At 48.3% G+C, this 27,580-nt stretch overlaps 1 protein-coding gene and 1 long non-coding RNA gene across 3 annotated transcripts; one reads left to right on the top strand and one right to left on the bottom strand.

Moving 5' to 3' along the window:
- Nucleotides 1–743: 743 nt before the first annotated feature.
- On the bottom strand, nucleotides 744–10,356 carry LOC116584279. The gene is made up of 3 exons (XR_004283140.1): nucleotides 10,276–10,356; nucleotides 7,612–7,674; nucleotides 744–1,277 (listed from the first exon to the last, which is right to left on the bottom strand). It is a non-coding gene; the product is annotated as an uncharacterized LOC116584279 (long non-coding RNA).
- On the top strand, nucleotides 10,347–26,835 carry CLU (clusterin). Of its 2 annotated transcripts, none has more exons than XM_032332342.1 (9): nucleotides 10,347–10,479; nucleotides 14,355–14,486; nucleotides 16,015–16,163; nucleotides 18,821–18,991; nucleotides 20,409–20,814; nucleotides 21,894–21,998; nucleotides 25,051–25,280; nucleotides 26,176–26,351; nucleotides 26,588–26,835. In XM_032332342.1, the coding sequence occupies exons 2-9, from the start codon at nucleotides 14,393–14,395 to the stop codon at nucleotides 26,595–26,597; spliced, it is 1,341 nt and encodes a 446-aa protein (XP_032188233.1). In that variant the 5' UTR covers nucleotides 10,347–10,479; nucleotides 14,355–14,392; the 3' UTR covers nucleotides 26,598–26,835. The 2 variants fall into 2 exon arrangements, with proteins under 2 accessions (XP_032188233.1, XP_032188234.1); XM_032332343.1 differs by lacking the exon at nucleotides 10,347–10,479 and adding an exon at nucleotides 14,111–14,219.
- Nucleotides 26,836–27,580: the final 745 nt, after the last annotated feature.

The following is a 27,580-nucleotide window of genomic DNA, read 5'->3' on the forward strand; positions in this document are numbered from 1 at the left end:
ATCCCAGCAGCTCACAGTCCAGGGCCTCCCTGTGATTCTGTATTTCCTTAGATCTGACATAGCTCCAGTCTCACATGGAGCAGCATGGAGCAGATAACCAAGTAAAAACACCCATTTGGAAAAGGGAAGAGAGAGAGAGACAGAGTAGCTAAAGGTCTTTGGATATTTTGAGACCCTCCCAGATTCTGTAAAGGCCCCTAACCCTGGGATGGGGGCAGGTCTTTGTTTAGGGCCTTGTTCAGCTCTCTGGAGGATCTCTCTTGCTTATTACACCCTAGGCTATGCTCTCTAGAAAGCTTTTCCTGGCCCACTATCTGTTTTGTATACATCTGAAGTGGGTGCTGGGGGCTGAGTCTTCCCTGAAGTTGCTTAGTTCTCCCAGCACACTTCCTTCTGGAGCAGGGTTATTTTACCGCTCTAATAGTAGAGATAAAAGGTGAAAGTCTGGGCATATGGGTTTTTATGTATTCGGTTGGTTTTGGGTTTTGGGGTGTCTGTTTGTATATGATCAAAGTCGCTCAAATTTTAGCAAAGTCTTATCCATTTACTTCTAGTTGATTCCATGGGCTAGTGACCACACCTAGAGTTTTTCCTAGACATAGTTTCCAAACCTGCTTTATTTCCTTGTTTCTGTCCCCTGTGCTTCTTTCTATCTCTCAAGGGGCAGGTTGCTACTTGGATGCTACAAGACTTGACTGGGAATGTCATATCCTTAAATCTGATCTTTTCACCAAGGCTGGGTCTTAATGGGCCTTTTCTGCCACTTGGGATTGAGAAGCCCTTGGTGTTTTCTTCCCTATTAGGCTTAAATTTTCTAAACTCTTTTTATTCCCCTTCATTTCTCTTTGCAAACCATCCACTTCTGCTGAGCCCATCTTTTTTCTTAGATTGCTTTGCCAAATACAACCAATAGCAGAGAACATACACTCTCACTTTGATTCTATCCAACAAATGCCCTTTAGCATGTTGCTAAGCAATGCCACATATTTATGTTTTTGTTATTGTGGCATCCCATTTCAAGAGTTTCTGTAGTAGTTAGAGCAAGTAGCGCTAGCTCCGATAAGTAACTTCAAGACTTCAAGGACAGAAAGCAGTAGTTCATTTCTCATGAATTTCACAATCCGCTGCAGGTTAGCTGGTTCTTACAAAGGTTGGCTGGGGGAATCCAGTCTTCTTCTGTCCTGCGATGTTGCCATCTTCAGTAAGCAGCATCCCAGGTTGATGGAGAATGGGAAGAGATGGGAGGATTGTGGGTTGGAGGTGAGCACGGCACAGACCTAGAAGAGGCGCACACTCACTATCAGCCCCATTCCAGCGACCAGAACTCAGTTATATGACCTCAACCGAAGGCAAGGGGACAGGGAAATATCCCTTAGCCCAGTCACCACCAGGAAAGGGGGAAATGTGGATGCTGGTGAGACCTCCGGTGCATTAACCCCTCTCCAACCCAGTCCTTGGCAAGATTTTGCCCTTACCCCTCAATAAACTCTCTAATGTCATGGACTGAAACTCCCACAGTGTTACCACCTTGTTCATCACCCAGATGGTCATTCCTTGAAAGCTAAGGAGTGAAATATTTCTGGAAGGCTGATATGCTCACCACCATACCATCAATGCTGCCCAAGAGTAAATTTTTGAAAGGACCCAGAGAGCCAGTCCAGGGTATTTCCTAGCAGTGTTCCAACAATATGGGCTGTACAGGAAAATATAAACCCCATTTTTCTGTTGGATTCCATTTAAAATAAGAAATAGAATTTCCTGGGGTGGGGGGAGGGAGTCCTTCGATATTTTTGGTTGAAGATGTTTGGTGGGAGAAGTGATAACTTGGCTTCTTTGGCCCATTCTCTGAACTATGTGCTATTTTCACAATTCTTAAGTTTCCTGTCTTTTATTGTTTTCCCCCAGAAAGTCACCCAGGATTTCCCCATGTCTATGGATTCTTGCCTTACTTCTCATTTATCAGTACTAGAATTTTTGAGAATGTACTTATATAGTGTGGCCAAGACGTGCCCTGCAATGCCACTCTTTATCAGTGGGTGATGCTATAGAATATGAATTCTTCTAGCCCGAGAAATTCTTAAAGGGGGCTTTACATTGTCCAAAGAATACCTTATTTTATGAACTCTGTAGGAGTAATGTTCTAAGAAAAGCAGTTTAGTTTTACTTTTTAAAAGATTTTATTTTTTTAAAGTAATCTCTACACCCAAAACAGGCCTTGAACTTAAAACTCCGAGATCAAGAGTCACATATTCTACACCCTGAGCCAGCCAGGTGCCCCTAAAGCAATTTAATTACAGAGATGCATCAGAGCTTGAACAAATCTTTCAGATTAATATAACAAGGTATTAGCAAAGATAAAGTACTTAGACCTTTCATCCGAATCAATTATGACTTCAGAAAGAACGTGGCTGACTTCATTTGGGGCTGGATGTAGCTGAAAAAAGGAGCCTCGATAATGTGTAGGAAGGAGAAGCCTCTTTTAGTCAAACATCCACTGGATAATGGGAAGGAATCCCTGCAGAGATTCTGTAATTTGGATTACTGCAAAGAGGACCAGAAAAACCCCTGTATCCAGGTAGAGAAGAACTGTACATATTAAAATGGAAAGACCAGAACTGGAGGGACATGAATGCTTTTGAGGAAGATATTTTCCAAAGGATCTGAAACACAGCAATTTATTTATAGCAGGCCTTCAAGAGATTTTAATGTGATAAGAAGGGTCCTAATGGACATTCCTGTCTATACTCTGGATGGAGGAGACCCAGAAGGCATGCTTATTTCTTTGTTTCTCATTCAAAACTGCAAGGATAAAATTCAGAACTACCTGGACAGGTGTTCACAGTACACATATGATAATATTCAAGGAAAACAAAGATAAAATTCAAGAGGAATGAATTTAAGCCCGGCCTGTGGATTCACCATCAGTTGCACTAACAAAGGATGAAGCTAACAGAGAAAAAGATGTAATTGACATTTGTCAGTGCATGGCTTTCACTCCCTTATTACACAAACACATAGTGAGGATCTGTGCTAGTGCCGGGGACAGGTTCCCTAACCTTGTGGGTATTACAGTTTTGAGATGGATCAAAAATAGGAAAAGACTATCAAAACAAATCAACAAACAAACCTGAGATCTTAGATCTCAATAATCAAAGAATTGATTCAGGTGATTTAAAAAGTATTTACTAAGCACCTACTGCCTGCTGGGCCATGTCTTAGAGAACGGGAGCACAAGGCTGAATGGAAGTGGGTAAACAGTTGAATTCTGTTCGGATAAATTTCAGTTACTGTTATGCTTCATCAAGATTTCTCTAACTTGGGCGCCTGGGTGGCTCAGTGGGTTAAGCCGCTGCCTTTGGCTCAGGTCATGATCTCAGGGTCCTGGGATTGAGCCCCACATCGGGCTCTCTGCTCAGCAGGGAGCCTGCTTCCTCCTCTCTCTCTCTGCCTGCCTCTCTGCCTACTTGTGATCTCTGTCTGTCAAATAAAAATAAATAAAATCGTTTAAAAAAAAAAAGATTTCTCTAACTTTTCCACCACCACAATGACAGAAGTAGCAAAAATGTCTTTGAAATCTTTCCTCTTACTTGGAAAAATGATGTAAAATTGCGTGCCATATCACAACGAAACAGTATTTGTTTGAATACAGAAGTAATGTTTTTCTGGGTTGGGGGTGGGCATGGCGGCAGCCTTGAGAGGAGGGAGGGTGGGGAATGAGGTAGGGGACTTCTGCGTTGGTACTTTCTGTACTATTTGATATTTTCAAATTATACATATATCTCACTTTGATAAAAGAAAACTTTACTTAGACATAAAAATAATAGTTTCACTTACTTCTAGACCTACGTTATGCTTCCAAGTAGGAAGAAAGAATATAAAAATGTGAATTCCTCTAAAACTAGTATGTGCTTTCAGTGCAATTATAATTACAACTACCATCTTTTTTCAAACTGGAACAAAATTAGAATTCATACTGGAGAATTAGTGTCCAAGAAGAGCCAAGAGAATTTGTAAAGGAAGGGTGGGAGAAATTACCTTTTCAATATTAATTATTGTTTCACAGCTATGTAACGGAAACAATATGTTACACAGGAATGAAAAAATAAATCAGAGGCATAAACTAGAAAGTCCTAAAACAGATCCAGATTTATCTGAGAAATTTCACAGATGACAAACTGGCATTTCAACCCAGCATGAATATGGTAGTTTATTTGATAAATCATGTTGACATAATTGGCTGCAGGTCTGGGAAAAAATGAAGTTAGATCCTTGCCTCACCTCCCTCCTACACACACACACACACACACACACCTCTCACTACACATACCACATATCATACAAATACACACACCAAAAAAACCCTACCATAAACACACACATACACACCCTCATATACTCGCACCATGCCACACACACACATTGCATTTGGATTAAATACACAGGAAGCTAGAAGAAAATCAGGAGAACAACTCTTAATATTTTAGTGAGACATTGTTAGGTCAGGAGACCTAAAAACTTATAAAGAGAAAAACCAATTTCACTACATAAAAATTTTAAGAGCCTTTATAATCAAAGGGAAAAGACACATAATAACTTGATAAAAACATTTGCAATGCACTTAAAATCACTTTATTCCTTTAAAGTGCTCCTATAGGGTCGCCTGGGTGGCTCAGTGGGTTAAAGCCTCTGCCTTCGGCTCAGGTCATAATCCCAGGGCCCTGAGATGGAGCTCCACATCGGGCTCTCTGCTCGGCGGGGAGCTTGCTTCCTCCTCTCTCTGCCTGCCTCTCTGCCTACTTGTGATCTCTCTCTGTGTGTGTCAAATAAATATATAAAATCTTTATAAATAAATAAATAAATAAAAGAATGATTAGTTGAGGGGCACCTGGCTGGCTCAGTTGGTGGATCATGACACTCTTGATCTTGGGACTGATTTGTTGAAAATAATAAACAGGCAAAGGGATTAAGGTGGCAAAACGTCATTTTCACAAACCAGACTGGCCCAGATTCAAAAGGTCAGCAGCATCCAGTCTGATGATCACAGGGGGAAAGGACATCCTCAGAGAGAGTGGGATTTACCACTACGTTTTGGGAAAACCATCAGGCAGAATATATGAATGTGAAGACTACAATTATCCTTTTATTCAGCAATTTTTTTAATTTCCTTTTATTCGGCAATCCCAATTTTGGAGTCTACTTTATGCTAGTAAAGGCACCAACATATTAGGGATACCTGTGGAAGGATGTTTATTGTGGCACAGTTTATAGTGACAGAAAAAAAAAACTGGAACAAAGGAACGGCTGAATAAAACATGTAGCTACAGAAAAGTATGATTCAAATCTATCTATGTATGACCTGGAGGGATATCCATATACCCGTGATATTGTGGAAAAGAGTAAGCAGTGTATATAATACTATTTTTTAAAAAAAGTTTTAAAAAGAAAAGAAAAAGGCAAAATCCCTTATTGGTTTATATATATAATATATATTATGTACAGATATTATATACACAGGCATACATTCTAAATATAAGTTTATGTATGAATAAACATCCATTACTTTCCAAACATGAGATTTAGGGAGAAATTGAATAAAATAGAAAGAAAGGAAGGAAGAAAAGGAATGGAAACTGATGACTTTCTAAATATTAACTTTTCTCCTTAAATCTGAGCAGTTACGAGTGTCCTTGTGTACTCACAGCACCTCGCAGCCTGCCCCACGGGTCGGTGTGGACCAATTTGAGAAGCACAGCGTGTTACGACATAATATAAAAGTAAGCAGAGGGCACCTCGGGGGCACAGGGAGCTTCGTATTAAATCCCAGGTTGTGCCTTGCTGCCCTCCCGCCTGGCTGCCCAAAGCTGGGTCTTGTGTTTGTTCCTAAAGCCACACCAGAGCAGTGAAGACAAAATGGATCACCCTTGGGGCAAGGAGGAGCAGAGTAGGTATCCGGCAACCTCCCTCTCGAGAAGGGAGTGAAGGACCCGTACAAAGAAATATGTCGGGGCACCTGGGTGGCTCAGTCGCTTAAGCATCCAACTCTTGATTTCCGGCCAGGTCGTGATCTCAGGGTCCTGAGACTGAGCACCTTGTCGGGCTCTGTGCTCAGCGGGGAGTCTGCCCCAGATACTTTTTCTCTCTCTGCCCCTCCCCCAACTCATGCTCTCTCTAAATAAATAAATAAAATCTTAAAAGAAAAGAAAAGAAAGAAATGTATCTAAGTTGAGGCAGAATCAGGGTTTTCAAATGTTTGAAGGGCTGTCCTGTATGGGAGGGGTAATTTAACATATAGCACCTCAGAAATAAGACGGGGGACGGAGAAGTGATAAAGGGGCAGATTTCAGTTCAGTGTAAGCAACATCTGCTAAGATTCTTTGACCCCTAATTTTGTCTTTTATGAAACAGAAGAACACCACATACTCTTAACAGGGACGTAGAGGTAGGGTGAGGATCAAAGAGCACAGTGCAAGCCAGTAAAGTATAAGCTGGAAAAACAGTAATCCTCAATTTTGGCCGAGCATCAAAACTACCTGGAGAGGGACGCCCAGGTAGATCAGTCAGTTGAGCATCTGCCTTCAACTCAGGTCATGATTCCAGGATTCAGGGATTGAGCCCAGCATCAGGCTCCTTGCTTGGTGGGGAGCCTGCCTTTTGCTCTGCCTGTCACGACCCCTGCTTGTGCGCTCACACTTGCTCTCTCTCTCTCTGATAAATAAATAAAATCTTAAAAAAGCAAAAACAAAAACAAAAACCAAAAAACTGCCTGGAGAATCTGAAAAGTCCTGATGCTTTCTCTGGCTGTATCCAAGCTTGATTCCATCATAACCTCTGGTGGTGGGACTCAGGCACTGGTAAGTGTTAAGGCTCCCCAAGAGATTTCATTGTATAGTTCCATAGAAAATCACTGATCTAAAATAATTACCTGGAATCCAGGTGATTGTGGAAAAATTAGGTTTGCCCTGAGACAGATCTGGGGGTCAATTAAAAAAAAATGCCCACTGAGGCGCCTGGGTGGCTCAGCCTGTTGAGCAGCTGGCTCTTGACTTCAGCTCAGATCATGATCTCAAGGTCCTTTGATTGAGCCCCATGTCAGGCTCTGCACTCAGCAGGGAGTCTGCTCTAGCAATTTCTCTCTCCTCTCTCTTCCTCTGCTCCTCTCTCTCTCTAAAATACATAAATAAAGCTTTTAAAAAATGCCCATTAATCAAAGAATTAGAGCTAAATGTTAGAGTTGACTAATTCTGGGGTAACATCTAGACCATGGAGTGAGTCAATAGTAAGTGTAGCAGTGAAGATAATTTAAGTAATATTTGTCTACTCAGAGGTCCATGATAAGCATCTTGGAAGAGGCTAGCTTCATATCTTTTCCCAAAAATGTATTCCCTAGATGCAAGGAGAGAGAAATGCACCTGATGGAGTGACACTTTTGTTTTGTTAGGGAGGTTCTGAAAAAGCATTCAGGACACCTGTGCACCTGCTGTGGGCTGAGTTTACTGCATACAATTTTTATCAAGCATGATTTTTTTCATAGGTCTGTAACTGATGGAATAGACCGGTTCAACAATTTGAGCCTGGAGAGGTATGATTAATAGTAGGCCATGGGCTACTTACTGCTCTTGTCCATTTCTAGCTTGATCCAGCTACGCCAGCAGTGGTCGGGCTGGTGGCACTGAGCTGGACAGTGTGGCGGTGATGGGGGTACATGACAAAGATATTACATAGCAGGGGAGAGAAGGTGGAGAAAAGCATACAGAGATAAACCAGATAAATCAATAAACATAGAGCCCTTTACTTTCCCCTCACACCCTCCCCATGGTCCCCTGTTCCAAAAAAATCAAGCTACAAACCCCAAACTGATTGCATAAGTCCAAGATGGGAGCAAAATGATTAAACAGCAGCATCTGCCAAAAAGATGACGAATTCTATATGAATCAGCCAAGTGACTCAGCAGTGAAGCAAAACCTTGTCTAGAACATCTGAGCAAGGGGAAAGGTGGTCAGCTCTCCGTGGTATTGGCAGGTTCATGGCTGGGCTCAGAGCAGCAAGAGAGGCAAGGTCCAGAAGGCCAAAGGGCTGGGGAGGAATCTGCAAACAAGGACAGGGCAAGCAGCCACATGCCTGGAGATCACTGGGAGAAGCAACTAGCTGCCTTCAAGTATCAGAAGGACTAGCAGGAGGGAGAGGGATTGGGTTTTCCTGTATGGCTTCGAAGGACAGAACCGGGCTTGGGGCTGCCCTTGCAGGGGCCAGATTCTGAGAACCTAGTGCTATCAAGCTTTTCTAGACAGCTGTTTGCATACAGGTAGCAAGCTCTCAGTTACTGGGGGCATTCAAACAGAGGCAGATGATCACCAGGGGAGAGGGGGAGCAATACTGGTGGTGGTGGGGAATCTGCACTGGGGTATGGTGTGATAGCTTTCAAAATGCGCAATTTCCCCCTTTAAAGTTTAATCAGCTGAGCCTTGTTTGCTGAGTAGACAGAGTGATCAAGTTATCATTCACAGGATTATTTTCTTCCAAATCCCCTCTCCCTCTCCTCCCTTCCCCCAAATCAGCTGACTAAGGCAGATCTCCTTGTCTGTCCTCCAAAGTCTGATTTTTACAAATATAATTATCACAGATTTATGCCTCTTGTGCCAGATGCAGGGGGGTGGGGGGTGGGCCCAGAACAGAAAAGTTACAAGGAGTGCTCAAAAACAGCTCCTGTGACCTCAGTCATTGATATGGTAAGGAGGAGGCAGTTTCCATAGAAAATGTAGCTGTTACTGATAATTAGACTTTTTTCTTTTTAAAGAGAAATAACAGGAAGCCTCAAGAGAGAAATATTGTTCCACATTTTCACTGGAATTTTTTTCCCCCTCTGGGCTGATTTTCTCAACACTTGGCCTTGTCTCAGGTTATGGTTGAATGGGACCTTAGAGATGACACCTACCTTCCCGATTCTTCATTGTCTACTTGGAAGAAACTGAGGCCCAGAGGGCAAAGTGGTTGTCCAAGGTCACCCAGAACTTTAGGGCAGAACTAAGACTGTAGTCAGAAATCCATACACCCAGCTCAAGTGCCCCTACTTCTTCATAGGCCTAGAAGCTCCATTTGTGCTCCCTCCAGGGAAAGGGTGGGGTCCTAGTTGTCCCCAGACCTTGGGCCACTAGGGACTGGGCCTCAAGCTATAGCTCTGGAAGTTGTGGGCAGAAAAACTCAGCCCCTGACCATTACAGATCTCCCCTAAAGCCTTACCTCTCGAGTGGCTTTCAAAGTTGGCCACCCAAACAAGGCTGACCCCCGCCTACCCTTCTCCCCCCATCTGGTGTGAGAACCACCAGCAGGCAACTTGACTTTTCACCTGGAGTGCAAATGTCCTGGGGTTCCAAAGCAGGTGCCTCTGTTTCTTTCCCAAGAAGTAGCTATACCTGAGGGGCATCTGGGTTGGTGCCCTGCCAGGCTCCCATCTCTCTGGAACCTCATAGCCCTCTGCCAAAAGGAGTCTAGAAATAAGCTCCTCCTGTCAGCAGAGGGAACTGAGACAGACCCATCAAGCTAAATGAGCCCCAATCCCCTTCCCTTGCAAACAGGACCTGCACTAATTTGCAAGGCCAGGTGCAAGATGAAAATTCGGGACCCCTTGTTCAACAACTATGAGGAATTTCAACATTGCAGGGAGAGCCCTCAAGCCAAGTGTGGGGCTGCCGAGTCCCACACCGTGAAGCCCACCCGGCTTAAGTGGGCCCCAAGTGGGTGGGAACAATAATTGCTTAAGTTTCAGGAATCAAGGAGCCAGGGGGATGTTGTGGTTCCCTTAATGTATGCTCAGTTCACCCCCCAAAACACATTCCTGTTTCCTCCTGGCCAGCACGTGCACCAAAGGCCCACGGGGGTCACTGTGATGGCTGGAGAAGTGGTATTTCTTTCTCCCTCTGTGTTCTCTCGCACAACACCCTCTCCAGCCCACCCTCAGAAATTCTGATGCTTTTCTATGGAAGTGGAACGAGGCTCACGTTCAATCAGAAAGAACTGTGCGATTTTGTTTTGGAGCATAGTGCACCCCTGGAACCCCGTGGAGGGGTTCCCGAGCTGCGCACCTAAACTGGAGCCCTCCCCTCCTGGGGGCACGGTCCCCCAACTCTGAGCCATGGGAGAGTTGGGGAGCGGCTAGCAGCGAGCGGCGCACCGCAGCACCCCCGCGCGGCCGTTTGCGGTGCAAGAGCCCTGCCGCCCTCTCCCCGACCCGCCCTACGCGCGCCCCCCGCCGGGTGCTGCGCTGGAGCGCCCCCCTACCCCGCCTCTTCGTCCCCTCCAGCGCCGGCTTCCAGAAAGCTCCCGGTGAATTCCACAGCATTCTTTGGGCGTGAGTCATGCAGGTTTGCAGCCAGCCCCAAAAGGGGTGTAGACGAGACAGAGCGCTATAAATACGCGCGCCTCACGGTGCTCACCACGCGGCGTCGCCAGGAGGAGCGCACGGTCGCCAGGCACCGCTGACCGGTGAGATGTCCCCATCTCTCTTACCCGGCTCAGAGCCCCACCGGGACCCGAGCGGGGGGTGGCAACCGGGGGTGGCAACCGAGAAAGGACCGGAAGATCGCTGGTACCACCTGGGCTGTCAGAGCTGCGCTTCGGATGGAGTCGGGGACCCAGGGAAGGGAGGTGGCTCGAGCCCCGTAACCGGGCCGCGGAGCTGGAGGCAGAACTGCTGCGGGATGGCTCTCGGGCCAGGACTCCTGAACTCCCGTGCTCGCTAGCTGCAGCCACAGTTCTGCGGGTTAACTAGGACAGGTGTAATGACCCTCCTTTTGCAAGGATGGGGAAGTGCGGCTTGGAGAGCTAATGCCTACTGCTGGAGGCCAGACCTTCTGTGGCGTTCGCCTTGTCCAGGTACTAGGCTCCTGTGGTGATTGTCAGCTTGCCTGCTTGAGTCGTCTGGTCTGCTCCTAAATTCCGTACTTCTCTCCAAAGGATGATCATAAGTATGTTTTGATTTAAGTACATGTTGCAGCCACTTAAATCGCACTCTTTCTGCTTCCTAATGCCCAGGATACATCAGAGAAAAGTCACAACTGATATCAGATCACAGACGTCTGCTCCAAATGTCTCATTTTATAGATGACAATCTGAGGTCTGGAGAGGTTTAGGATCCTTTCCCAAGATAAACAGCAGGTAGACTCAGGACTAGAACTGAAGCCTTGATCTTCCAGAATTTCTGGACCTAATTTAAAAAAAAAAAAAAAAGGAAGAAGAAGCTGTTCATTATTCTTATATATATATATATATATTTTAAGATTTTATCTATTTACCTGACAGAGATCACAAGTAAGCAGAGAGGCAGGCAGAGAGAGAGAGAAGCAGGCTCTCCACCGAGCAGAGAGCCCAATGTGGGGCTCAATCCCAGGACCCTGAGATCATGACCTGAGCCGAAGGCAGAGGCTTTAACCCACTGAGCCACCCAGGCGCCCCTAGCCCCTATTATTCTTATTTTTAAAAAGAGGTTAGGAATTTAAGAATAAGGACAGATAGAATGAAAGGGTGCTGATTGGAGTCTTCATTATAATAACACTGGGAAATTACATACAATGTAAATGCCCAACCTTGTGGGAGGGCAAAATAGAGGCCACCAGAAAATGCACCATTCTGCAACCCCAAAGGTGTGCTTTTAAAGAACTATTTGAAGATAATGGGTGTAAGGGATCGGATTGCACAGAAATGCATAGAAAATCGAAGGAGATCTACAACAGTGCTAATAGTTGTCTCTGGATGGCATGAATTACCAGTGCCTTGTTTTTCTTTTGCGTTTGGTTCCTACATTTGGGGAGGCAGTGGGATGGAGCTTGGGTCTTGGGCATTAAAAACCGTGCAGCATGCTAGCCGCATGTGTGACTCTGGCTTAGGTCTCTGCGTCCTTCCCATGGCTCAGTCTGCTGCAGGTGAAGCCTCCTGGGGGTGGGGGTGGACTGCATAGTGGTGGTGGGTGGGGAGAGGAGGACCTTGGTAGGGCATCGGTAGCTGGGTGCCCAGGCCGAGAGGAGAGGAGAGTTCTAGTGTTGGCCTTGGATGGGCAGTATCAATATCATGTTAAGAGTCAGAGCCAGCATTGTCACAAGATCCCCCTCCCCCACCGTCCCAGGTGATGCCTAGGTACTCTAAGGGAGCTGAGCCTTGCACCAGAGCAAAGCCACACTGGGAGGGATCACAGGTTCCTCTGCCCTTCTCCAAATATGCCACCTCCTCCCACTTCCCCGAAGGATAGTGCCAATGCCCACAATGGGTCCTAGGTCAGATTTCGAAACAGCCAGAATTTACTGTGATTATCTAAGACCCCTGTGTTTGCAGAAAGCAGTCATATCTCAGAGGTCCACATAGGGGACATTGTACAGATGAAGACACTGAGGTCACATTTAAGTGACCTGGTGTCCAGAAAAGGACACTGGACTAGAGGTTGGGGGTGCTGGGTCCTCATCCTTGGATTCCCAGCCTGCTGCAGGCCTTCGGGAGCCCCATGCTGTCTCTGGGTTTAGCTTTTCCTCAGAGGCCAAGGATTGGGGCAAGAGACTGATTTTTCTCCGCTCGGGACCCAGGGGTGCCCCATGGAGCCCAGGCTACTGGTGGGAGATTGTACTGGCTGCTGGGTTTCTGGACTTATCCATCAGTGCTCTTGCCCCACCTCCCTTTTCTTTAGGGCCCAACGCCATGTCTCCCGGTCTAGGCCTATTTCAGAGGCTCTTGTATGAATTTCTGAGAAGTATCCAGGGGCCTCTCGGGGAGAGGTGGGTGTTCTTGCTGGCTTTCTCTCTCGGGCGTCACAAAAGCTCTGTGTCTCTCTGAGGCGTTTTCAGGCCTCAGTGAGCAGCTAGGGCAGAGCCCTTGAGCCCTGGGCCTTCTGGCAGGCCTGAAATAGCACCCCGACTTAGCCACCCACCCTGTCTTTGGGGAAGGCAGTGACCCACTCTCTTCTCCCACGCTGTGCCCTTGCTGTGTGGCTGGTTTGGGACCCACAGCTTGGCTGCTTTACTAACTATTTTCCAGGAGAGGCTTCCTTTATTCATGTGCTACCAAGGGTTTCTATGGGCCTGCTGAGCCGAGGGCAGTTTTTCCGATGTTCACAATTTCAGGAAGGGGGGACCCGACCTCTCTGTTCTGTTAGGGGATATGAGGGAGTTCAGATAAGCATTGTGGTGGAGGGGGCTGCTGGGGTGAGGGGTTCTGTTTGGTGTAACAATTCCAGCTTCTGGGAAAGGGTCCATTGTGTAACACTGGGCTGTCCTGGGCTCCCAGCAGTCAGCTGAGTGGTGGGGGGGGGGCACCTTGGCAAGACACCCTACTGTGGGCTTAAAGGGGACAGCCATGAGAAAGGGACCTGGTGACAAAGGGGCCCATCCATCCAGAGGGAACTTCTCCTGGGGAGGCGTAAGGCCCGCCCTTTAGCCCTTTGACTCTGCCCCCACCCCCCTCTCTGAAGACAATTGTCCCCTGCTCTGCTACATTCACACCCCAAATCTATGCAGGGATCTAGATCTTAGGTCTCCTGCCAGGGGTGGCAAGTGGCATTTATCTCACTGCCTTCAGAGTCTTGAAAGGCCATTAGGGGGGCATCTGCGTGGCTCAGTCGGTTAAACGTCTGCCTTTGGCTCAGGTCATGATCCCATGGTCCTGGGATCGAGTCCCACATCAGGATTCCTGCTTGGCTGGAAGCCTGTTTCTCCCTCTGCCTGCTGCTCCCCCTACTTGTGCTCTCTGGCTTTCTGTAAAATAAATAAATAAAGTTATTTTTTTTTTTTAAAGGACGTTTTGGGGGGTGTTGAGGTTTGGTGGACAAAAAGGGGATTTTTCTTTTGTGACAGATTGGGGACACCTGCTGTGGGCCTGATTAGTGACTACACACAGCAGGGGCTTCCAAGAAAGTCCCCACATTAGGGCTGGGGAAGGAGAGGGGCAGAGCCTAGAGAGGTGTTTTGAGTGTTTATTTGATAGGAGCAGGTATCAGATAGATGTCCTTTCTGGATGCAGAAAACACATACTCAGACTTAGTCAGCGATTTCTGGGGGAAGAGGAGGAGGAGGAAGAGGAGGGCTGGACCTGAGCCCAGGCTCTGACTCCAGAGTTCTCGTTTCTTCTGTATTAGGCTGCTTCTCCTGTGGTTCCCCCCTGTACTCCCAGGCTCCGCTTTCTTTTGAAGGGGTCCCGTGGCAAGTCCGATCTTTTCTCCCAATTTCCCTGGGATTAAAAACAAGGGAATGCCAGCTGAGGGGCTGGCTGAGGGCAGGCCTCCGCGGGGCTCCGGGGAAGCTGCTGGAGGCTGCAGGCCAGCCGGAAACCAGCAGGCTGGCTAGCTGTTACCATGACAGTCTCCTGTTCTCTACAAACAGAGGCCTGCTGGGATTCCAGAATTGGAGAGGGAGGCACGATGAAGACTCTCCTGCTGCTGGTGGGGCTGCTGCTGACCTGGGAGAATGGACGGGTTCTGGGAGACCAGATGGTCTCGGACTCTGAGCTCCAAGGTAAGTGGAACAGGTGTGTCCCCTCCCAGGCCACTTCCTCTCTGCCAGGGCCCGAAGCAGTAGAGACCCATCTGCTTTGCTCAGGCGGGTCCCTCTCGGGGCCTCCTTCCCGCAGCTACCTGGTCTAGGTTCTTGGCGGTCAGGTGAGCTTCTAGGCATTTTTCAGGTGTATCCCCAGGGCTTTCTGGCAGCTGCGTCCCTTTTCACCAGTCTGCTTGTCCCAGGGCCCACACCTCCTTTGGGAAGCCTGGCTCATTTGAGCCTTCGTTGAGTTTCCAGTTTTGCGTCCCCATGGCACCTACTATGTGTCTCCTCCACCTTTCCACCTAGAAACCCAGTGGTCCGTATCCAGAAAAGGGGAAACGTCCTTCTGCAGAGCCCAGCTTTGGGGTGCACTCCTCTGCAGGCCTTTCCTGAAACCCCTCCTCCCTGCACTCTCCTCCCCACCCCGGTCCTACAAGCTGACTAGTTCCTAGGGATCTTGTTAAAAACTCGGGCTTGGAGATCAGACTCGGGTATGTGTGTGGCCCTGTAACCACCACCCCCCCACCAGCTGTATTAACCGGGGACAAGGATCTGATCTCACTGTGCTGTTTTGTCCTGGGGCTGCAGTGGGGATGATATAGGCAGCACAGAGAGCGTTTACAGAAAAGGCATAAGCCCAGGCCAGCTCAGTGCCTGGCCTAGGACAGCCACTAGAGGAGCCTTAGCTGTTTCACCTTCACTACCTCCGTGAAACTGTCTCCTTGCATTTGCCCCAGGGCGTTGTGTCCTGATCACAGCTTCCTTGTGGAATGGTGCCATTAATTCATCTTTGTGTCCCTTATCACATGGAGCCGTGGGAGAAGGAAGTTCAGATGTTTGGTAAAACGGAGTCCCGGAAACGCTTGTATCCAATCTAAGATTTTACATTTTGATGTTTCAATGGTTATGCTTCCAGAATATTTTTTTAAAATATTTTACTTCAACTCAATTTAAGCTGCATCTAGTGTATTATGAGCTTCAGGGGTAGAGATCCGTGGTTCATCTGTTGCATCTAACACCCAGCGCTCAGTCCATCCCATGCCCTCTTTAATGCCCGTCACCCTGTTACCCCAGCCCCCGCCCACCTCCCCTCCAGCATCCCACAGTTCCTTTTCTGCGATCAAGAATCTCTCACGGTTTGTCTCCATCTCTGATTTCCTCTTGTTTCAGTTTTCTTTCCCTTCCCCTATGCTCCTGTTTTGTTTCCCAGGACTTTTTTCCCTTGAAAATGTTCTCCTGCAGCTGGGCAGACTCGTTCTCCAGAGCGGCTGCTTTAGTCCCTACTTGGGGACTGGGTCCACAATCAGCCCCGTGATCTCCTCCCCTACCCCAGTCAGGGCAAAGCTGGGGTCCAAAGGCCACCCATTTGGGGGTGGGTGCTCCCAGCCTGGAGAGCCCCTGGACTGAATTGGCCTTCCTGACCATTCCAGCTGGTTCTAGGGTGGTATCCCCAGCCCCATCTCTGCCTCTCTCCTCATTCTCCCTGCCTGCCCTTCTCTTGCAGAAATGTCCACCGAGGGGAGTAAGTACATTAATCGGGAAATTAAAAATGCTCTCAAGGGGGTGAAGCAGATAAAGACACTAATAGAACAAACAAACGAGGAGCGCAAATCCCTGCTCACCAACTTGGAAGAAGCCAAGAAGAAGAAAGAGGTAAGGAGGAGCCAGTGGACCAGACCGCACCCTCTCTGGAGGGGAGGGGTCATCGCCCTGGGCTGCCCTGCTGGGTTGCCCTGGTGACCCTGGGCCCTCTTAAACTAGTGTCAGCTGTTGCTGGGGCTGTAGTTAAGAAAGAGGGAAGGTTTCTTTGCTTTTGAGAGCTTCAAGGGGTTGGATCTTGGATCTGGTTTCTTACCAGCTTGGCCCTGGGGCCTGATGAGGACTGATTCACTTCAGTAGCTTTTTCTAAACCCTGACTATGCAAGCTCCAAGGTAGGCTTTGGATCGGATCTGCCCCGGGTCAGGAGGAGGGTGGCGTCCCACCTTCAGAAGCTTATCTAGTAGGGCAATAACTTTGGGGTGAAGGCAGGTACACACTGCAGTGCCCCATGGGTTTCTAGAGTTCTGACTCCCTAATAAAGAGACTTCTAAGTCGGATAGTGAAAATAGCGGGTCTAGCCTGTGCTTAGTGATTCAACAAAACTAAAACACCATATTGGAGTAAACGACTAACTTTAAAAATCAGCAATCTCCTTAAGGGTATCCTAAAAACCTACTCCCATTGCCTCCCTACCCCTAATGATGGAGAGGCTAAGATGGGTCACCTGCCACCTTCCTGACCCATAATGCATACACATAAGTGTTGTTTGTTTGTTTGTTTTTTAATTTAATTTAATTATTTTTCAGTGTTCCAAAATTCATTGTTTATGCACCACACCCAGTAAAGTGTTTTAAAGGCTCTGAGAAGTTCTGTAGTAAAGAAGGTTGTGGAACTTCATTTAACCCTGTATTTTCCAAACCAAATTGAGCAGGGAATCTTTTCTTCTCCCCATGATAGTTTTTTTTTTTTTTTAAAGATTTAATTTATTTATTTGAGCTGGAGCGCGCGCGCATGCGCATGTGTGAGAAAGAGAGAGAGAGAGAGAGAGAAAGAATGCACATGGTGAGGGGGCAGAAGGAGAGGGAGAAGCAGATTCCCTGCTGAGCAGGAAGCTCAATGTGGGGCTGGATCCCAGGAACCTGGCATCATGACCTGAGCCTGAAGGAAGGAGCTTAACCAACTGAGCCACCAGGTGCCCCTCTCCCCATGATAGCTTTCAGCACAGTTCCCTGGAGGCCACTTAGGGAAATGCTGGCTTGGATCCTGCTCTTTCTTTTGACACAATGCCCTTCCTTGGCATCAGTGTTTTTCTTCACCATTCTGGGAGAATCCTCAAGGAGCTCCTAGAAAAGTGTCAGGCAAATCCTCTTCTTGAGTTTTTGGGGTTATCATCAGTTTAGTATTCTTCAATCCAGGTTTTGTGAGAAAGCACATCAAGTTCAGGGCAAGACTCCATGACGTCTTGGTTCCTGAATCTGGGAATGCGAAAGAGAGGAAGTGGGCAGCGAGGTTGATGCTTGCTTGTGGGTTGGCTGGGTGGGAGGCACGGCGGCCTTCCCAGCAGGAGCAGGGCACCTGGAACAGGAGAGCGATCTCACAGAACTCAAGGTCCTCCTGGTCAACTCTTCCCGTACCTTTGCTTTGGGGTGTGGATGGTCTACTTAATTCTTCTTCGAAAGGTTAACACACTCATTTGTTGTGATTTTAATATACAAAAGAGGAAGAGGATAAGTTTTCCGTAACCCTTTTACCTATGGACAATTCACTGTTAACGTTTGATCTGTTTCTTGCTCCTTTGTTTTCTGTTATACTCTTCTGATAGTCACTATATTCAAAATCACAGCTTGTTAACATGAAAAATGCTCGTTACACTATTTAAAAGTTAACAATGTACCCCTCAAAAAGCGTTTCTCCGGCCTCTGTGTAAACCAATGATTTGCTTGACTTTCTATTTTTTTTAAAGGATTTTATTTATTTGACAGACAGAGATCACAAGTAGGTAGAGAGGCAGGCAGAGAGAGGGTGGGGTGAAGCAGGCTCCCTGCTGAGCAGAGAGCCTGATGCGGGGCTCCATCCCAGGACCCTGAGATCATGACCTGAGCCGAAGGCAGAGGCTTTAACCCACGGAGCCATAGTGCGCCTTGACCTTCTATTTTTAAGCATTTGGGTTGATTTGAGTATTTCCCCCGCATCTGCACCATTAAAGAAGAGCGTATCAGAAATCTTCATGCATTAGATTTCCCCTTTATGGCAGGAATTCTTTGGGGCGGATTCTTACAGAATTACATGGCCAAATGCCATGGATGTGCTAGAGAGTTTTGGTAGCTGTTGTGACTTCGATTTTTGATGGCGTGCCAGGGACTGGGGCTGCAATAGACAAGTAAGATTCCAAGCACCTCTGGAAGCTTTGGAAGACAACATTTAACACCAGAAGTTGAGGTTAGAAAGTAGGGTATAAAAGAGAAGTCAGTCCTGGGGTCAAGACTAAATGCAGCGTCAGAGGAAAAGGATATCCACGTGGGTTCTAGTGGACGGGGAAGACCAGGAAAAAGAGCCGGGTCTCGAAGTTGAGAAGATGCTTAAAGTGGGGTGAGGAGGGAATTCCAGGCAAACGGGGGCACGCAGGAGCCAGAGGAGGAAATAGGCATGTGGTGTGGCCAGCCCTGGGAAGGCCTGCCTCAGAGGGTGGAGGGCCCGGCATCGTGCCCGCCTGGAGAGCGTGAAGCCTGTGGTTTCCACGTGGCTAACCTGGCCTCATGTCCTCCCGCAGGATGCCCTGAATGACACCAAGGATTCAGAAACGAAGCTGAAGGCGTCGCAGGGGGTGTGCAATGACACCATGATGGCCCTCTGGGAGGAGTGTAAGCCCTGCCTGAAACAGACCTGTATGAAGTTCTACGCCCGCGTCTGCAGAAGCAACACGGGGCTGGTTGGCCACCAGGTGAAAGGGGTCGGGCTGCTGAGCCCCGCCAGGCTCTGAGCGGCGGAGGCAGGAATGGAGGGAAATATGCTTCTTCTCTGGTCCTTCCCCCGACCCCCCCAACCCTGTTCCAACCCATGGGGCAGTTCTCCCACACCAGCTTTGTGTGCCTACAAATCAGCTCAGTTCTGACACTCTCTCCCTGAAGATGGAGATTTCTTGGGCTAAGGGCTCAGGCCAACAAACCTGTCCTCCCCACCCCACCCCCGCCCCAACTTTAGGTACCCATCACAAGTCTGGCTTGTCACCTCTGCTTCTGGCCTTGGCTATAGATTGGAGGTACCTACAACCCCCTTCTCATGGTCATTGAATTTGCTGGGGCAACTCACAACTCAGAGACACATTTGACTTACTGGGTTATTGGTTTATTATATAAGGATATAACTCCGAAAAGCCAAAGGGAGGCAATGCATAGCTCAAAGTATGGGCGAGGGGTGGGGAACTTTCCATGCCCTCTGAGAGGGTGCTACTCGCCTCCATCTTCACGTGTTCAGCCACCGAGAAGCTCCTCAAGCCCGTCCTTGTGGGATTTTAAGGAGTCTTCCTCCCACGGGCATGATTGATTAAATCATTGCCCGTTGCTGATGGATTCAACTTCCAGCCCCTCTCCCCTCCCCAGAAATCAGGAGATGAGAATAAAAATTCCATCATTCCAATCTCGGTGGGTTCTGCTCGTGACCAGCCTCCATCCTCAGGTGCTTTCCAAAAGCCACCTCATTAACATAGCTTTATTATTTTTTAAATTTATTATTAGCATGTAAGTTTATTACTCTCCTCACAGGAAATTCTAAGGGCTTTAGGAAGCAGACAAAGATCAAATAGACACTTCTTTCTATAAATCACAGTATCACGGCTTCATTTCACCTGCCAGATGCAACCGATTTGTCCCGGCTGCCCTGAGGCCTGGAGTGCCACAATCAGTTGGCAACATTTGCTCTCAGTGTGCAAATGTGAAGTCACCCAAAGCACCTGTGCCGTCTCTTAGAAGATTCTCATCCAGAAATGATTAGCTGGATGACGTAACAAATGACATCGTGGAGTGGCACATCCCTGGGTCCACTTAGGCAAAAGGAATTAGGAATTTGGCCCTTGGCTGAGTCAGGATGTGGGGAATCTTTGGTGACCAGAAAGGAGACTGTCTTGGGTAACGGGGGTTTGTGCATCTCTCAGCCTCCGACGTCTTCTCAAACTCTTCCCCATTGGGTGGGTAGAATGAAAGGGGATTGGCCTGACAGTTGGGGGGGCCAGGGAGCCAGTCCCAGCAGGGGCTTTAGTCACGTGCTATGTGACGGAGGTGACGGAGGGGCAACAAGGGGACGCAGGAGGAGGCTGGGACTTCACTGAGCTTCTCTTAACTCCCCCATTCTGCCCCTCACAGGTTGAGGAGTTCCTGAACCAGAGTTCTCCCTTCTACTTCTGGATTAATGGCGACCGCATCGACTCCCTGCTGGAGAACGACCGGCAGCAGACCCACGCCCTGGACGTCATGCAGGACAGTTTCGACCGGGCATCCAGCATCATGGATGAGCTGTTCCAGGACAGATTCTTCACCCGTGAGCCCCAGGACCCTTTCCACTTCTCACCCTTCAGCTCATTCCAGCGGAGGCCTTTTTTCTTCAATATCAAGCCCCGCTTTGCCCGGAACATAATGCCTTTCCCTGGCTACCAGCCCTTGAATTTCCACGACATGTTTCAGCCCTTCTTCGACATGATACACCAGGCTCAGCAGGCCATGGATGTTAACCTGCACAGACTGCCCCACTTTCCAATGGAATTCACAGAAGGTTAGAAAGCCATCATCTCCTTCATTCTTCATGAGAAGGGATGGGAACAGGCAGGTTATTGAGAAACCCATTCGATTCTAAGAACTACGCCTGGGGCTTGGCGTGTGTCATCTGTTTTCCCCAACAACCCCATGAAGGTGGTGTTATATCCATTTATGGAGGAGAAAAGTATGACAGGAGAAGGAGTGTGTCCAAGTATTCGTAGCTGATAAAGGGGGACCCGGTCAAATTTAGCCCTGCCGGATTTGGAATCTGCGTTCTTTCAAGTTGACCGTGCCCCTTTCAGCCACTGGGGGGCGTGACGTGGATGACTCCTTTCTAGAGAACCAGACCCTTTGTCTTGGGAAGCCAGGTGCCTTTTTGTGGATGCTATGCAAGGAGTGGTGACAAATTATATAATCTGTTATGCTATAGTTTAGAAAGCTGTTTCTGGCTATCGCCTTGGGGCCTGGTACAGAATGGGCATGCGTGAATATTTTTTGAATGAATGAGGTCTACTGTGGACGTGAAAAGTCTGTACTTTCAGAGGTGATTTCCTTCGTTGAACTAGTAGACATAGTTAGCCAATACCACCTCCTGAATGCTACCATTTGGTACCCAGTTTGGCTTGAATCGGTTTGGAGATACAGGAGGACACTGAATTGAACAGCGTCTACTGCGTATCCGTAATGGGGGGGAGGGGCATTGTATTATAAGGTGGCTCTAAGAGGATCCCACTCCCTCCTTCAAGAGGCTTGCTGACCCTAGGGGAGAGCTGAGCCAGAGAGAATGCAGAGCAGAGCAGGTTCTGATGCCAAAGAGAACAGAGGCAGGAAGGGCTTATTGGATGCAGATGGTGGGAGGCAAGGCCACACCCAGCTGAGGGAGCCCCAGGAGCTCCCTCCCCTGTCCCTCCACAGGGAGCCCTGATCAGAGAGGACGGCGTCTGCAGGCAGACAACTCATTCCCAACCTGCTCTGCCCACAGAAACATCTCAAAGAGGCAAACAGTAGTGTGGAAGGGGTCAGAGGGGAGGCCCATCACTATATCACTCTGTGTGGTCCCTTAGCATGACTCTGTCTTCCCTCATGTGTCTCCAGAAGACAAGCAGGACGGCGCCGTGTGCAAGGAGATCCGTCACAACTCCACAGGGTGCCTGAAGATGAAGGACCAGTGTGAAAAGTGCCAGGAGATCTTGTCCGTGGGTGAGTCGAGGAGCCTTGGGTCACTTTATGGGGTCAGACGCCTAGGGCTTGAAATTCCATCTCTGCTGCCTTCCAGCTGTGGCACTGGGGGAGGTCTGTGGCCTTGCTCCCCGTGCGCCCCCATCTGTAGACAAGGGCTAAGAGGTAAGGTAGTCCCTGAAGTTGAGAGATACCTTTTTTTTTCCCCCCCAGTTACTCTCTTCCCCAGGGCCATGCTGGATAGATGTCCCCACTTTTTTCTGCAGATGGACTTTTAGATAATATGTATTCTGTCTAGCAAACTCTTACCATGTTGATACTGTTGTAAACACTTTGCAAACATTAGTCATTTCCTCAGAATGGCCCCACGTTGGGTACAGTGCCTTTCCCTATCTTACCGAGGTAAAAAAGCTCATAGTCACAGGAAGCTTGAGTCACTTCCCAAGATGATAGGACACCCATATGTTGGAGAGCTGGGTGTTTGGGTTGTGTTCTTAACCGATGTGTTCTTAGTGTTCTGTCCCCAGCACACGTGGGTCACTGGTTGTGGTACCTTCGCTTCCCAGCAAAATACACTTTGGTTGGTCAGTCCCCAAAGCAAAGGAAATAGAGTTGACCCTTGAACCAGGAGGGGGTGAGGGGAGGCGGTATCAACAGGTATTTCATATGTAATGTGTACCATATACTGTATTCTTAGAGTAAGCTAGAGAAAAATGTTACAAGGAAATGATACAGAAGAGAAGGCTATGTTCACAGTACTACACTGTAAAGGACCGCGTATAAACAGACACGGTTCAAACCGTGTTATTCGAGGGTCAACCGCACTTCCCTTCAGCAGCTCCCCTCAGCTTTATCAGATCTGTTCCCTGGCTCGTTTCTTTTTACTTCCAGTGACAGCTGTAGAAGCATCTGGAATGGTTCCCGGCACGCAGTCGTCTCTGCTCAGAAAGAGTTAATTGTTTTCCTTGGGTGTAGCCGATTGTTCCTGTGGCTTTGCTCTTACTTAATATGTTTGGGTTTGCTGGGCCAAGGCTCCGGAGTCCAGTTAAATATGTCCAGCCCCACTCCTCTAAGTTTCAAAGGCACCGGGAAAGCAAGCCAAGTGCAGGGAGGGGCGGATGTCTGAAGCGGACAGGAATCCTCAACCCAGGCTCCCTGGCTTTGCCCGTCAGCTATCACAGAGGAGCGTCAAGGGCGCAGTTCCTCACCGCCAGAAAGTTCATGCAGGGCCAGAAGGAGAGAGCACGGGTGCCCGGGCTCACACCGGTGCCCTGAGCACGGATCTTAACGGTCCCCAATCACAGCTCACCCACACTGCCTGCCCTTCTACCCCAACAGAGAGTGACCACCTCTCCTTTGAGGCACCAGCCAGCAAACGAGCACGCACTGCCTGACCGCTCTAGACCAGGGTTTCTCAACTTCGGCACTACTGACGTTTTGGACATTTTGGACTGGCTTGTTTTTTTGTTTGTTTGTTTGTTTTTTAAGATTTTATTTGTTTATTTGAGAGAGAGAGAGAGAGTGTGTGTGTGTGTGTGTGTGTGCGCGCGCGTGCATACCAGCAGGGGGAGGGACAGAGGGAGAGGGAGAAACGGAGAAATAGGCTCCCCCCACAACCTCCCCACTTCCCCCACCCCTGACAGGGGGCTCCATCCCTGGACCCCAGGATCATGAAGGCAGATGTTTAACCGAAGGAGCCCCCCAGGCGCCCCCTGGAATGGATAACTTTTGTCAGGAGGGGCTGTCCTCTGCTCTGCGGGATATTTAGCAGCTCCCTTGGTCTCTACCCAAGAGGCACTGGTACCTGCCCCCAGTGGCAGGTGTGACAGCCAAAACTATTTTCAGACCTTGCTAAATATCCCCCTGGGGGCAGCAGAGCCCATAGTTGAGATCTACTGCTCTAGACAGAGTCTCAGTTCTCAGTGACTTTTTTCAATTTCTAATTTTCCCCTGGTGAAAGAGTTATGATTATTCATTATCTTATCTTTCCAACCTGGCTTTTATTTCCTGCCCTACCTACCATTTTTAAGATTTTAGTAGAAATGATTATATCTACTTATAATCACTTATGGGGACCCTTTACAGTAAATGCAGCATGCAAAGGTCTGTCTTCTCTTGACTTGCTCGGGTTTGATGTACCATCCTTGGGATAGTTTTGAAAGAAACCACAGAAAGAAAATCAGTAGTTTTTAAAGACACAGTGGATAGTTGCCCGCTCTTATCAATCATACAAACTGCAGTGAGCATTCCAGGGGACTGTGTCTTCTCTGCTCCCCCGATGAGCGAGGTGACCAGCTCTGGTGAGCAGAAAGGCCAGCCGGGCCCCCGAGTCAGCAAGCTACTCTGCTCTGTACCCCAAGGATCCTGGCCAGTTCTTGTGTGTCAGGGACTCTTGGCACTAGATTTCTAGCTCTGCAGATATGCTCGAAAGACAGGCTTGGAGAATTTTTCCAGAGCCACAGACTCAGAGGAGGAAGAGCCCAAGTTTAGGAGTTAAAGCCTTGGATTCAATCCTGGCCCCATAAATCCTTCTGTGTCTTTTAGCAAGTAATTTACTTTGGTGGGCCTCAATTTCATCACTCCTAACACTTGAGGTGAAAGAGCTATGATTCTTGGAGATAGTGGGTATCCATAGCGCTCCTGTAATGTCTGGTACTTAGGAGCTGTAAGTAACACTCCCTCTCTCTGGAAATGATGCAGCGGGGGACTAGCACAGCAAGAGCTGCTCGGGGTCCGAGCCACATAGACTGAGATCAGTGCTTCTCAAGGTGTGGTGAGTGCCCTTTGTCACCGTCTTTAAGGAGGTCACTAAGGACCCTGTTTAGTTCAAGTGACATTATTTTCCAGAGCAAGACTTTGTCGATGAAGGAAGCAGCATGTTGACTGACATTCTGGGGCGAGCTCTGAATTTTGTTACCGAGTGACTGCACACCGTGTATGGCTGGGCGTTTAGAGCCGCTGTGCTTTAGGTCCTGGCTCCATGAACTGACTTCCAGTTGTATTTTTATCCCTTTTGAGGATTCCCTTCACATTTCCGCCTTTTTAAAATTTCTTTTCCTCCATCTCCGGGCAGACTGCTCGTCCAACAACCCCGCTCAGGTCCAGCTGCGACAGGAACTGAATAATTCCCTCCAGATTGCCGAGAAGTTCACCAAGCTGTACGACGAGCTGCTGCAGTCCTACCAGGAGAAGATGTTCAACACGTCCTCCCTGCTGAAGCAGCTGGACGAGCAGTTTAGCTGGGTGTCCCAGCTGGCGAATCTCACTCAGACCGAGGACCCATTCTATCTCCAGGTTACGACGGTGAGTCCCATCCTGGCCACACACTGAAGATTGGGGCGGGGGCGGGGGCGACGGGTATGTCTGGCGGTGATGTGAGCCTTCCCAGGGAGCAAAATAGGATGGAGATGTTAAAGGGGGCACTTGCGCTTTGGATCGAGCATTTGTCATGTGTCAGGAAACATACAACTTTGAAGCACATGAACGCATGGAAGCCTCATGAGGGGCGAGGGGCACAGGGAGAGGGAGAAAGAAAATCTCAAGCAGGCCCCATGCCCAGTGTGGAGCCCAAGGTGGGGCTGGATCTCACAACCCTGAGATCATGACCTGAGCCAAAATCAAGAGTCAGACGCTTAACCGAGTGAGCCACCTGGGTGCCCCCCTCCCCCATTGTGACCCCATTGATAGTTGAGGAAAGTGAGAGATGCAACAGCTTGCCCCAGGTTTAATAACTGTTGGGTGACCCACTTGGGCACTTGAACCTATCCGCCTGGCTGAAAAGCCTGTGCTCTACCCACAAAGCTCCCTCGCTGCCCTACACTCTAGCTTGGCCCATGAATTGGTGCGTTATTCTTTACCAGAGATAGAAAGCCTCTCTCTAGTGCTGAGAACCCTTTTTTGTTGTTGTTTTTCTTTCCCTGATTCCTTTTCTGCTGCTGGCCCAGCGAGGAACTGCTCAAAGAAATCATGGTGGCTTATAAACCATTTTTCCCATGCGGGGGTGAGGGGTCACCCCATGGGCTGGTCATTTGCAGATACGACCGACGCCTACAAACAAATGAATTTGGGCCTTTCTGCTCATTGAATTGAACGGCTGTCAAACTTAGTAAAAAGCGGAGGGGTCACGTGTCCGAATGTCTTTCGTTGCAAAAGGAGTCTATTTTGACCAATATTTCGGTCCTTCTCTTTTTCCTCCTAGGTGAGTTCCCAGACTTCTGACTCCAGTGCTCCCTCTGGCGTCACTAAGGTGGTTGTGAAGCTCTTTGATTCCGACCCCATCACCGTGATCCTCCCAGAAGACCTCTCCAGGAACAATCCTAAATTTATGGAGACCGTGGCAGAGAAAGCCCTTCAGGAATACCGCCAGAAGAGCCGGTGAGTACGCAGGCCTCACTGTGCTCCTTCCGGGCCCAGCAGGTCCCCGGGAGCCAGAAAAAAGGCCTCGGGTCCAGCCTGGGAATGATTGCTCCTGCAGGCAGGGACCAGGCAGGAAGCCAGAAAAATCTCTGGAAATGTTAATTTTCCTGTGGAGGATGTTCTTTCTTTTTTGAGAAGCATTTATCTGTGAGTGTCCAGGCTTCACCTTCCATTCTCCTTTGTTTTGTTTTCAGGGAGGAATGAGATGGGAACACTGCCTCTCCACATGGCGGGTGTCTGAGTTCCGTCGCCCCCAAGATGAGCGATAGGCCCCTAGAGAGAGCTCTGCATGTCACCGAGTGACCGGGCCTTGCCTTGAGGCCCTCCTGTCCCCTCACCCCGCCTGTCCTCCCTCTGGACTCTGCATTGTAACACCGTGTTCGCTGATCATGGGAAGAACTCCTGTGTGCCACTAACTCAATAAAACCACCAGTAATCTGAATTCTCTGTGGTGTCCTCCTTTTGTGCTGGGTATTTCTATCTCCCATGGGTCTTCATTTTGGCATGAAAAAAAAAATGTAGGAAAGAAAAGCACTAGCTCAGATGGTATAGGGACTATCCTGTAGTTGAGAGTAAAAGGAGTGTGACAGAGTTGAACCAAGGAATTCTTGCTTTTCGGAGTGGAAATGTGTTGTAACGGCCAAGTAAAATATATTTCTGAAAAGTGAATCTTGTCCATTCCATTATAAAATGGTGGCCGTATTGGGGTGAGTGAGATCTCCTGAAGGAACACAGAACATGAGATTGAAGAAGGGATAGTAATAATGCATCCTGGGTATTTTAATACCCAGTTGATATTTTCTTCTGGAATCTGTCATCCCCAAAAGACTAAATGAGTCAATTTCCTTTTTACTTGTAAGGGTTTGGAATTCCTGTGGCCCTTTTCTGACCGGGGCCTTGTTGGCTGTCAGTCCATACAACTTTCCTATCTTGCCCTCCCCTCCACCACAATTTCTCGTCTACTTGGGTTTTTCCTGAAGGCGTATTTTCTTCCTAGTCCGATATAGCTTGGCTGCAGTACCCCAGACTGCCAGCAGATGGCCCTGCCTAACCGCGGTTCGTCCCCGGTCCAACGCTAAGTTACGAAGCCTTACCATTTCTGAGTATTTTCTAACTACAGAATTCTTTTCATCAAATATACTTCACATGAGGAAAACATATCTGGTACAGGTTTGTAGCAAAGTCCA

The sequence above is a fragment of the Mustela erminea genome, chromosome 2 (assembly GCF_009829155.1).
Source record: "Mustela erminea isolate mMusErm1 chromosome 2, mMusErm1.Pri, whole genome shotgun sequence".
Classification (NCBI taxonomy): Eukaryota; Metazoa; Chordata; class Mammalia; order Carnivora; family Mustelidae; genus Mustela; species Mustela erminea.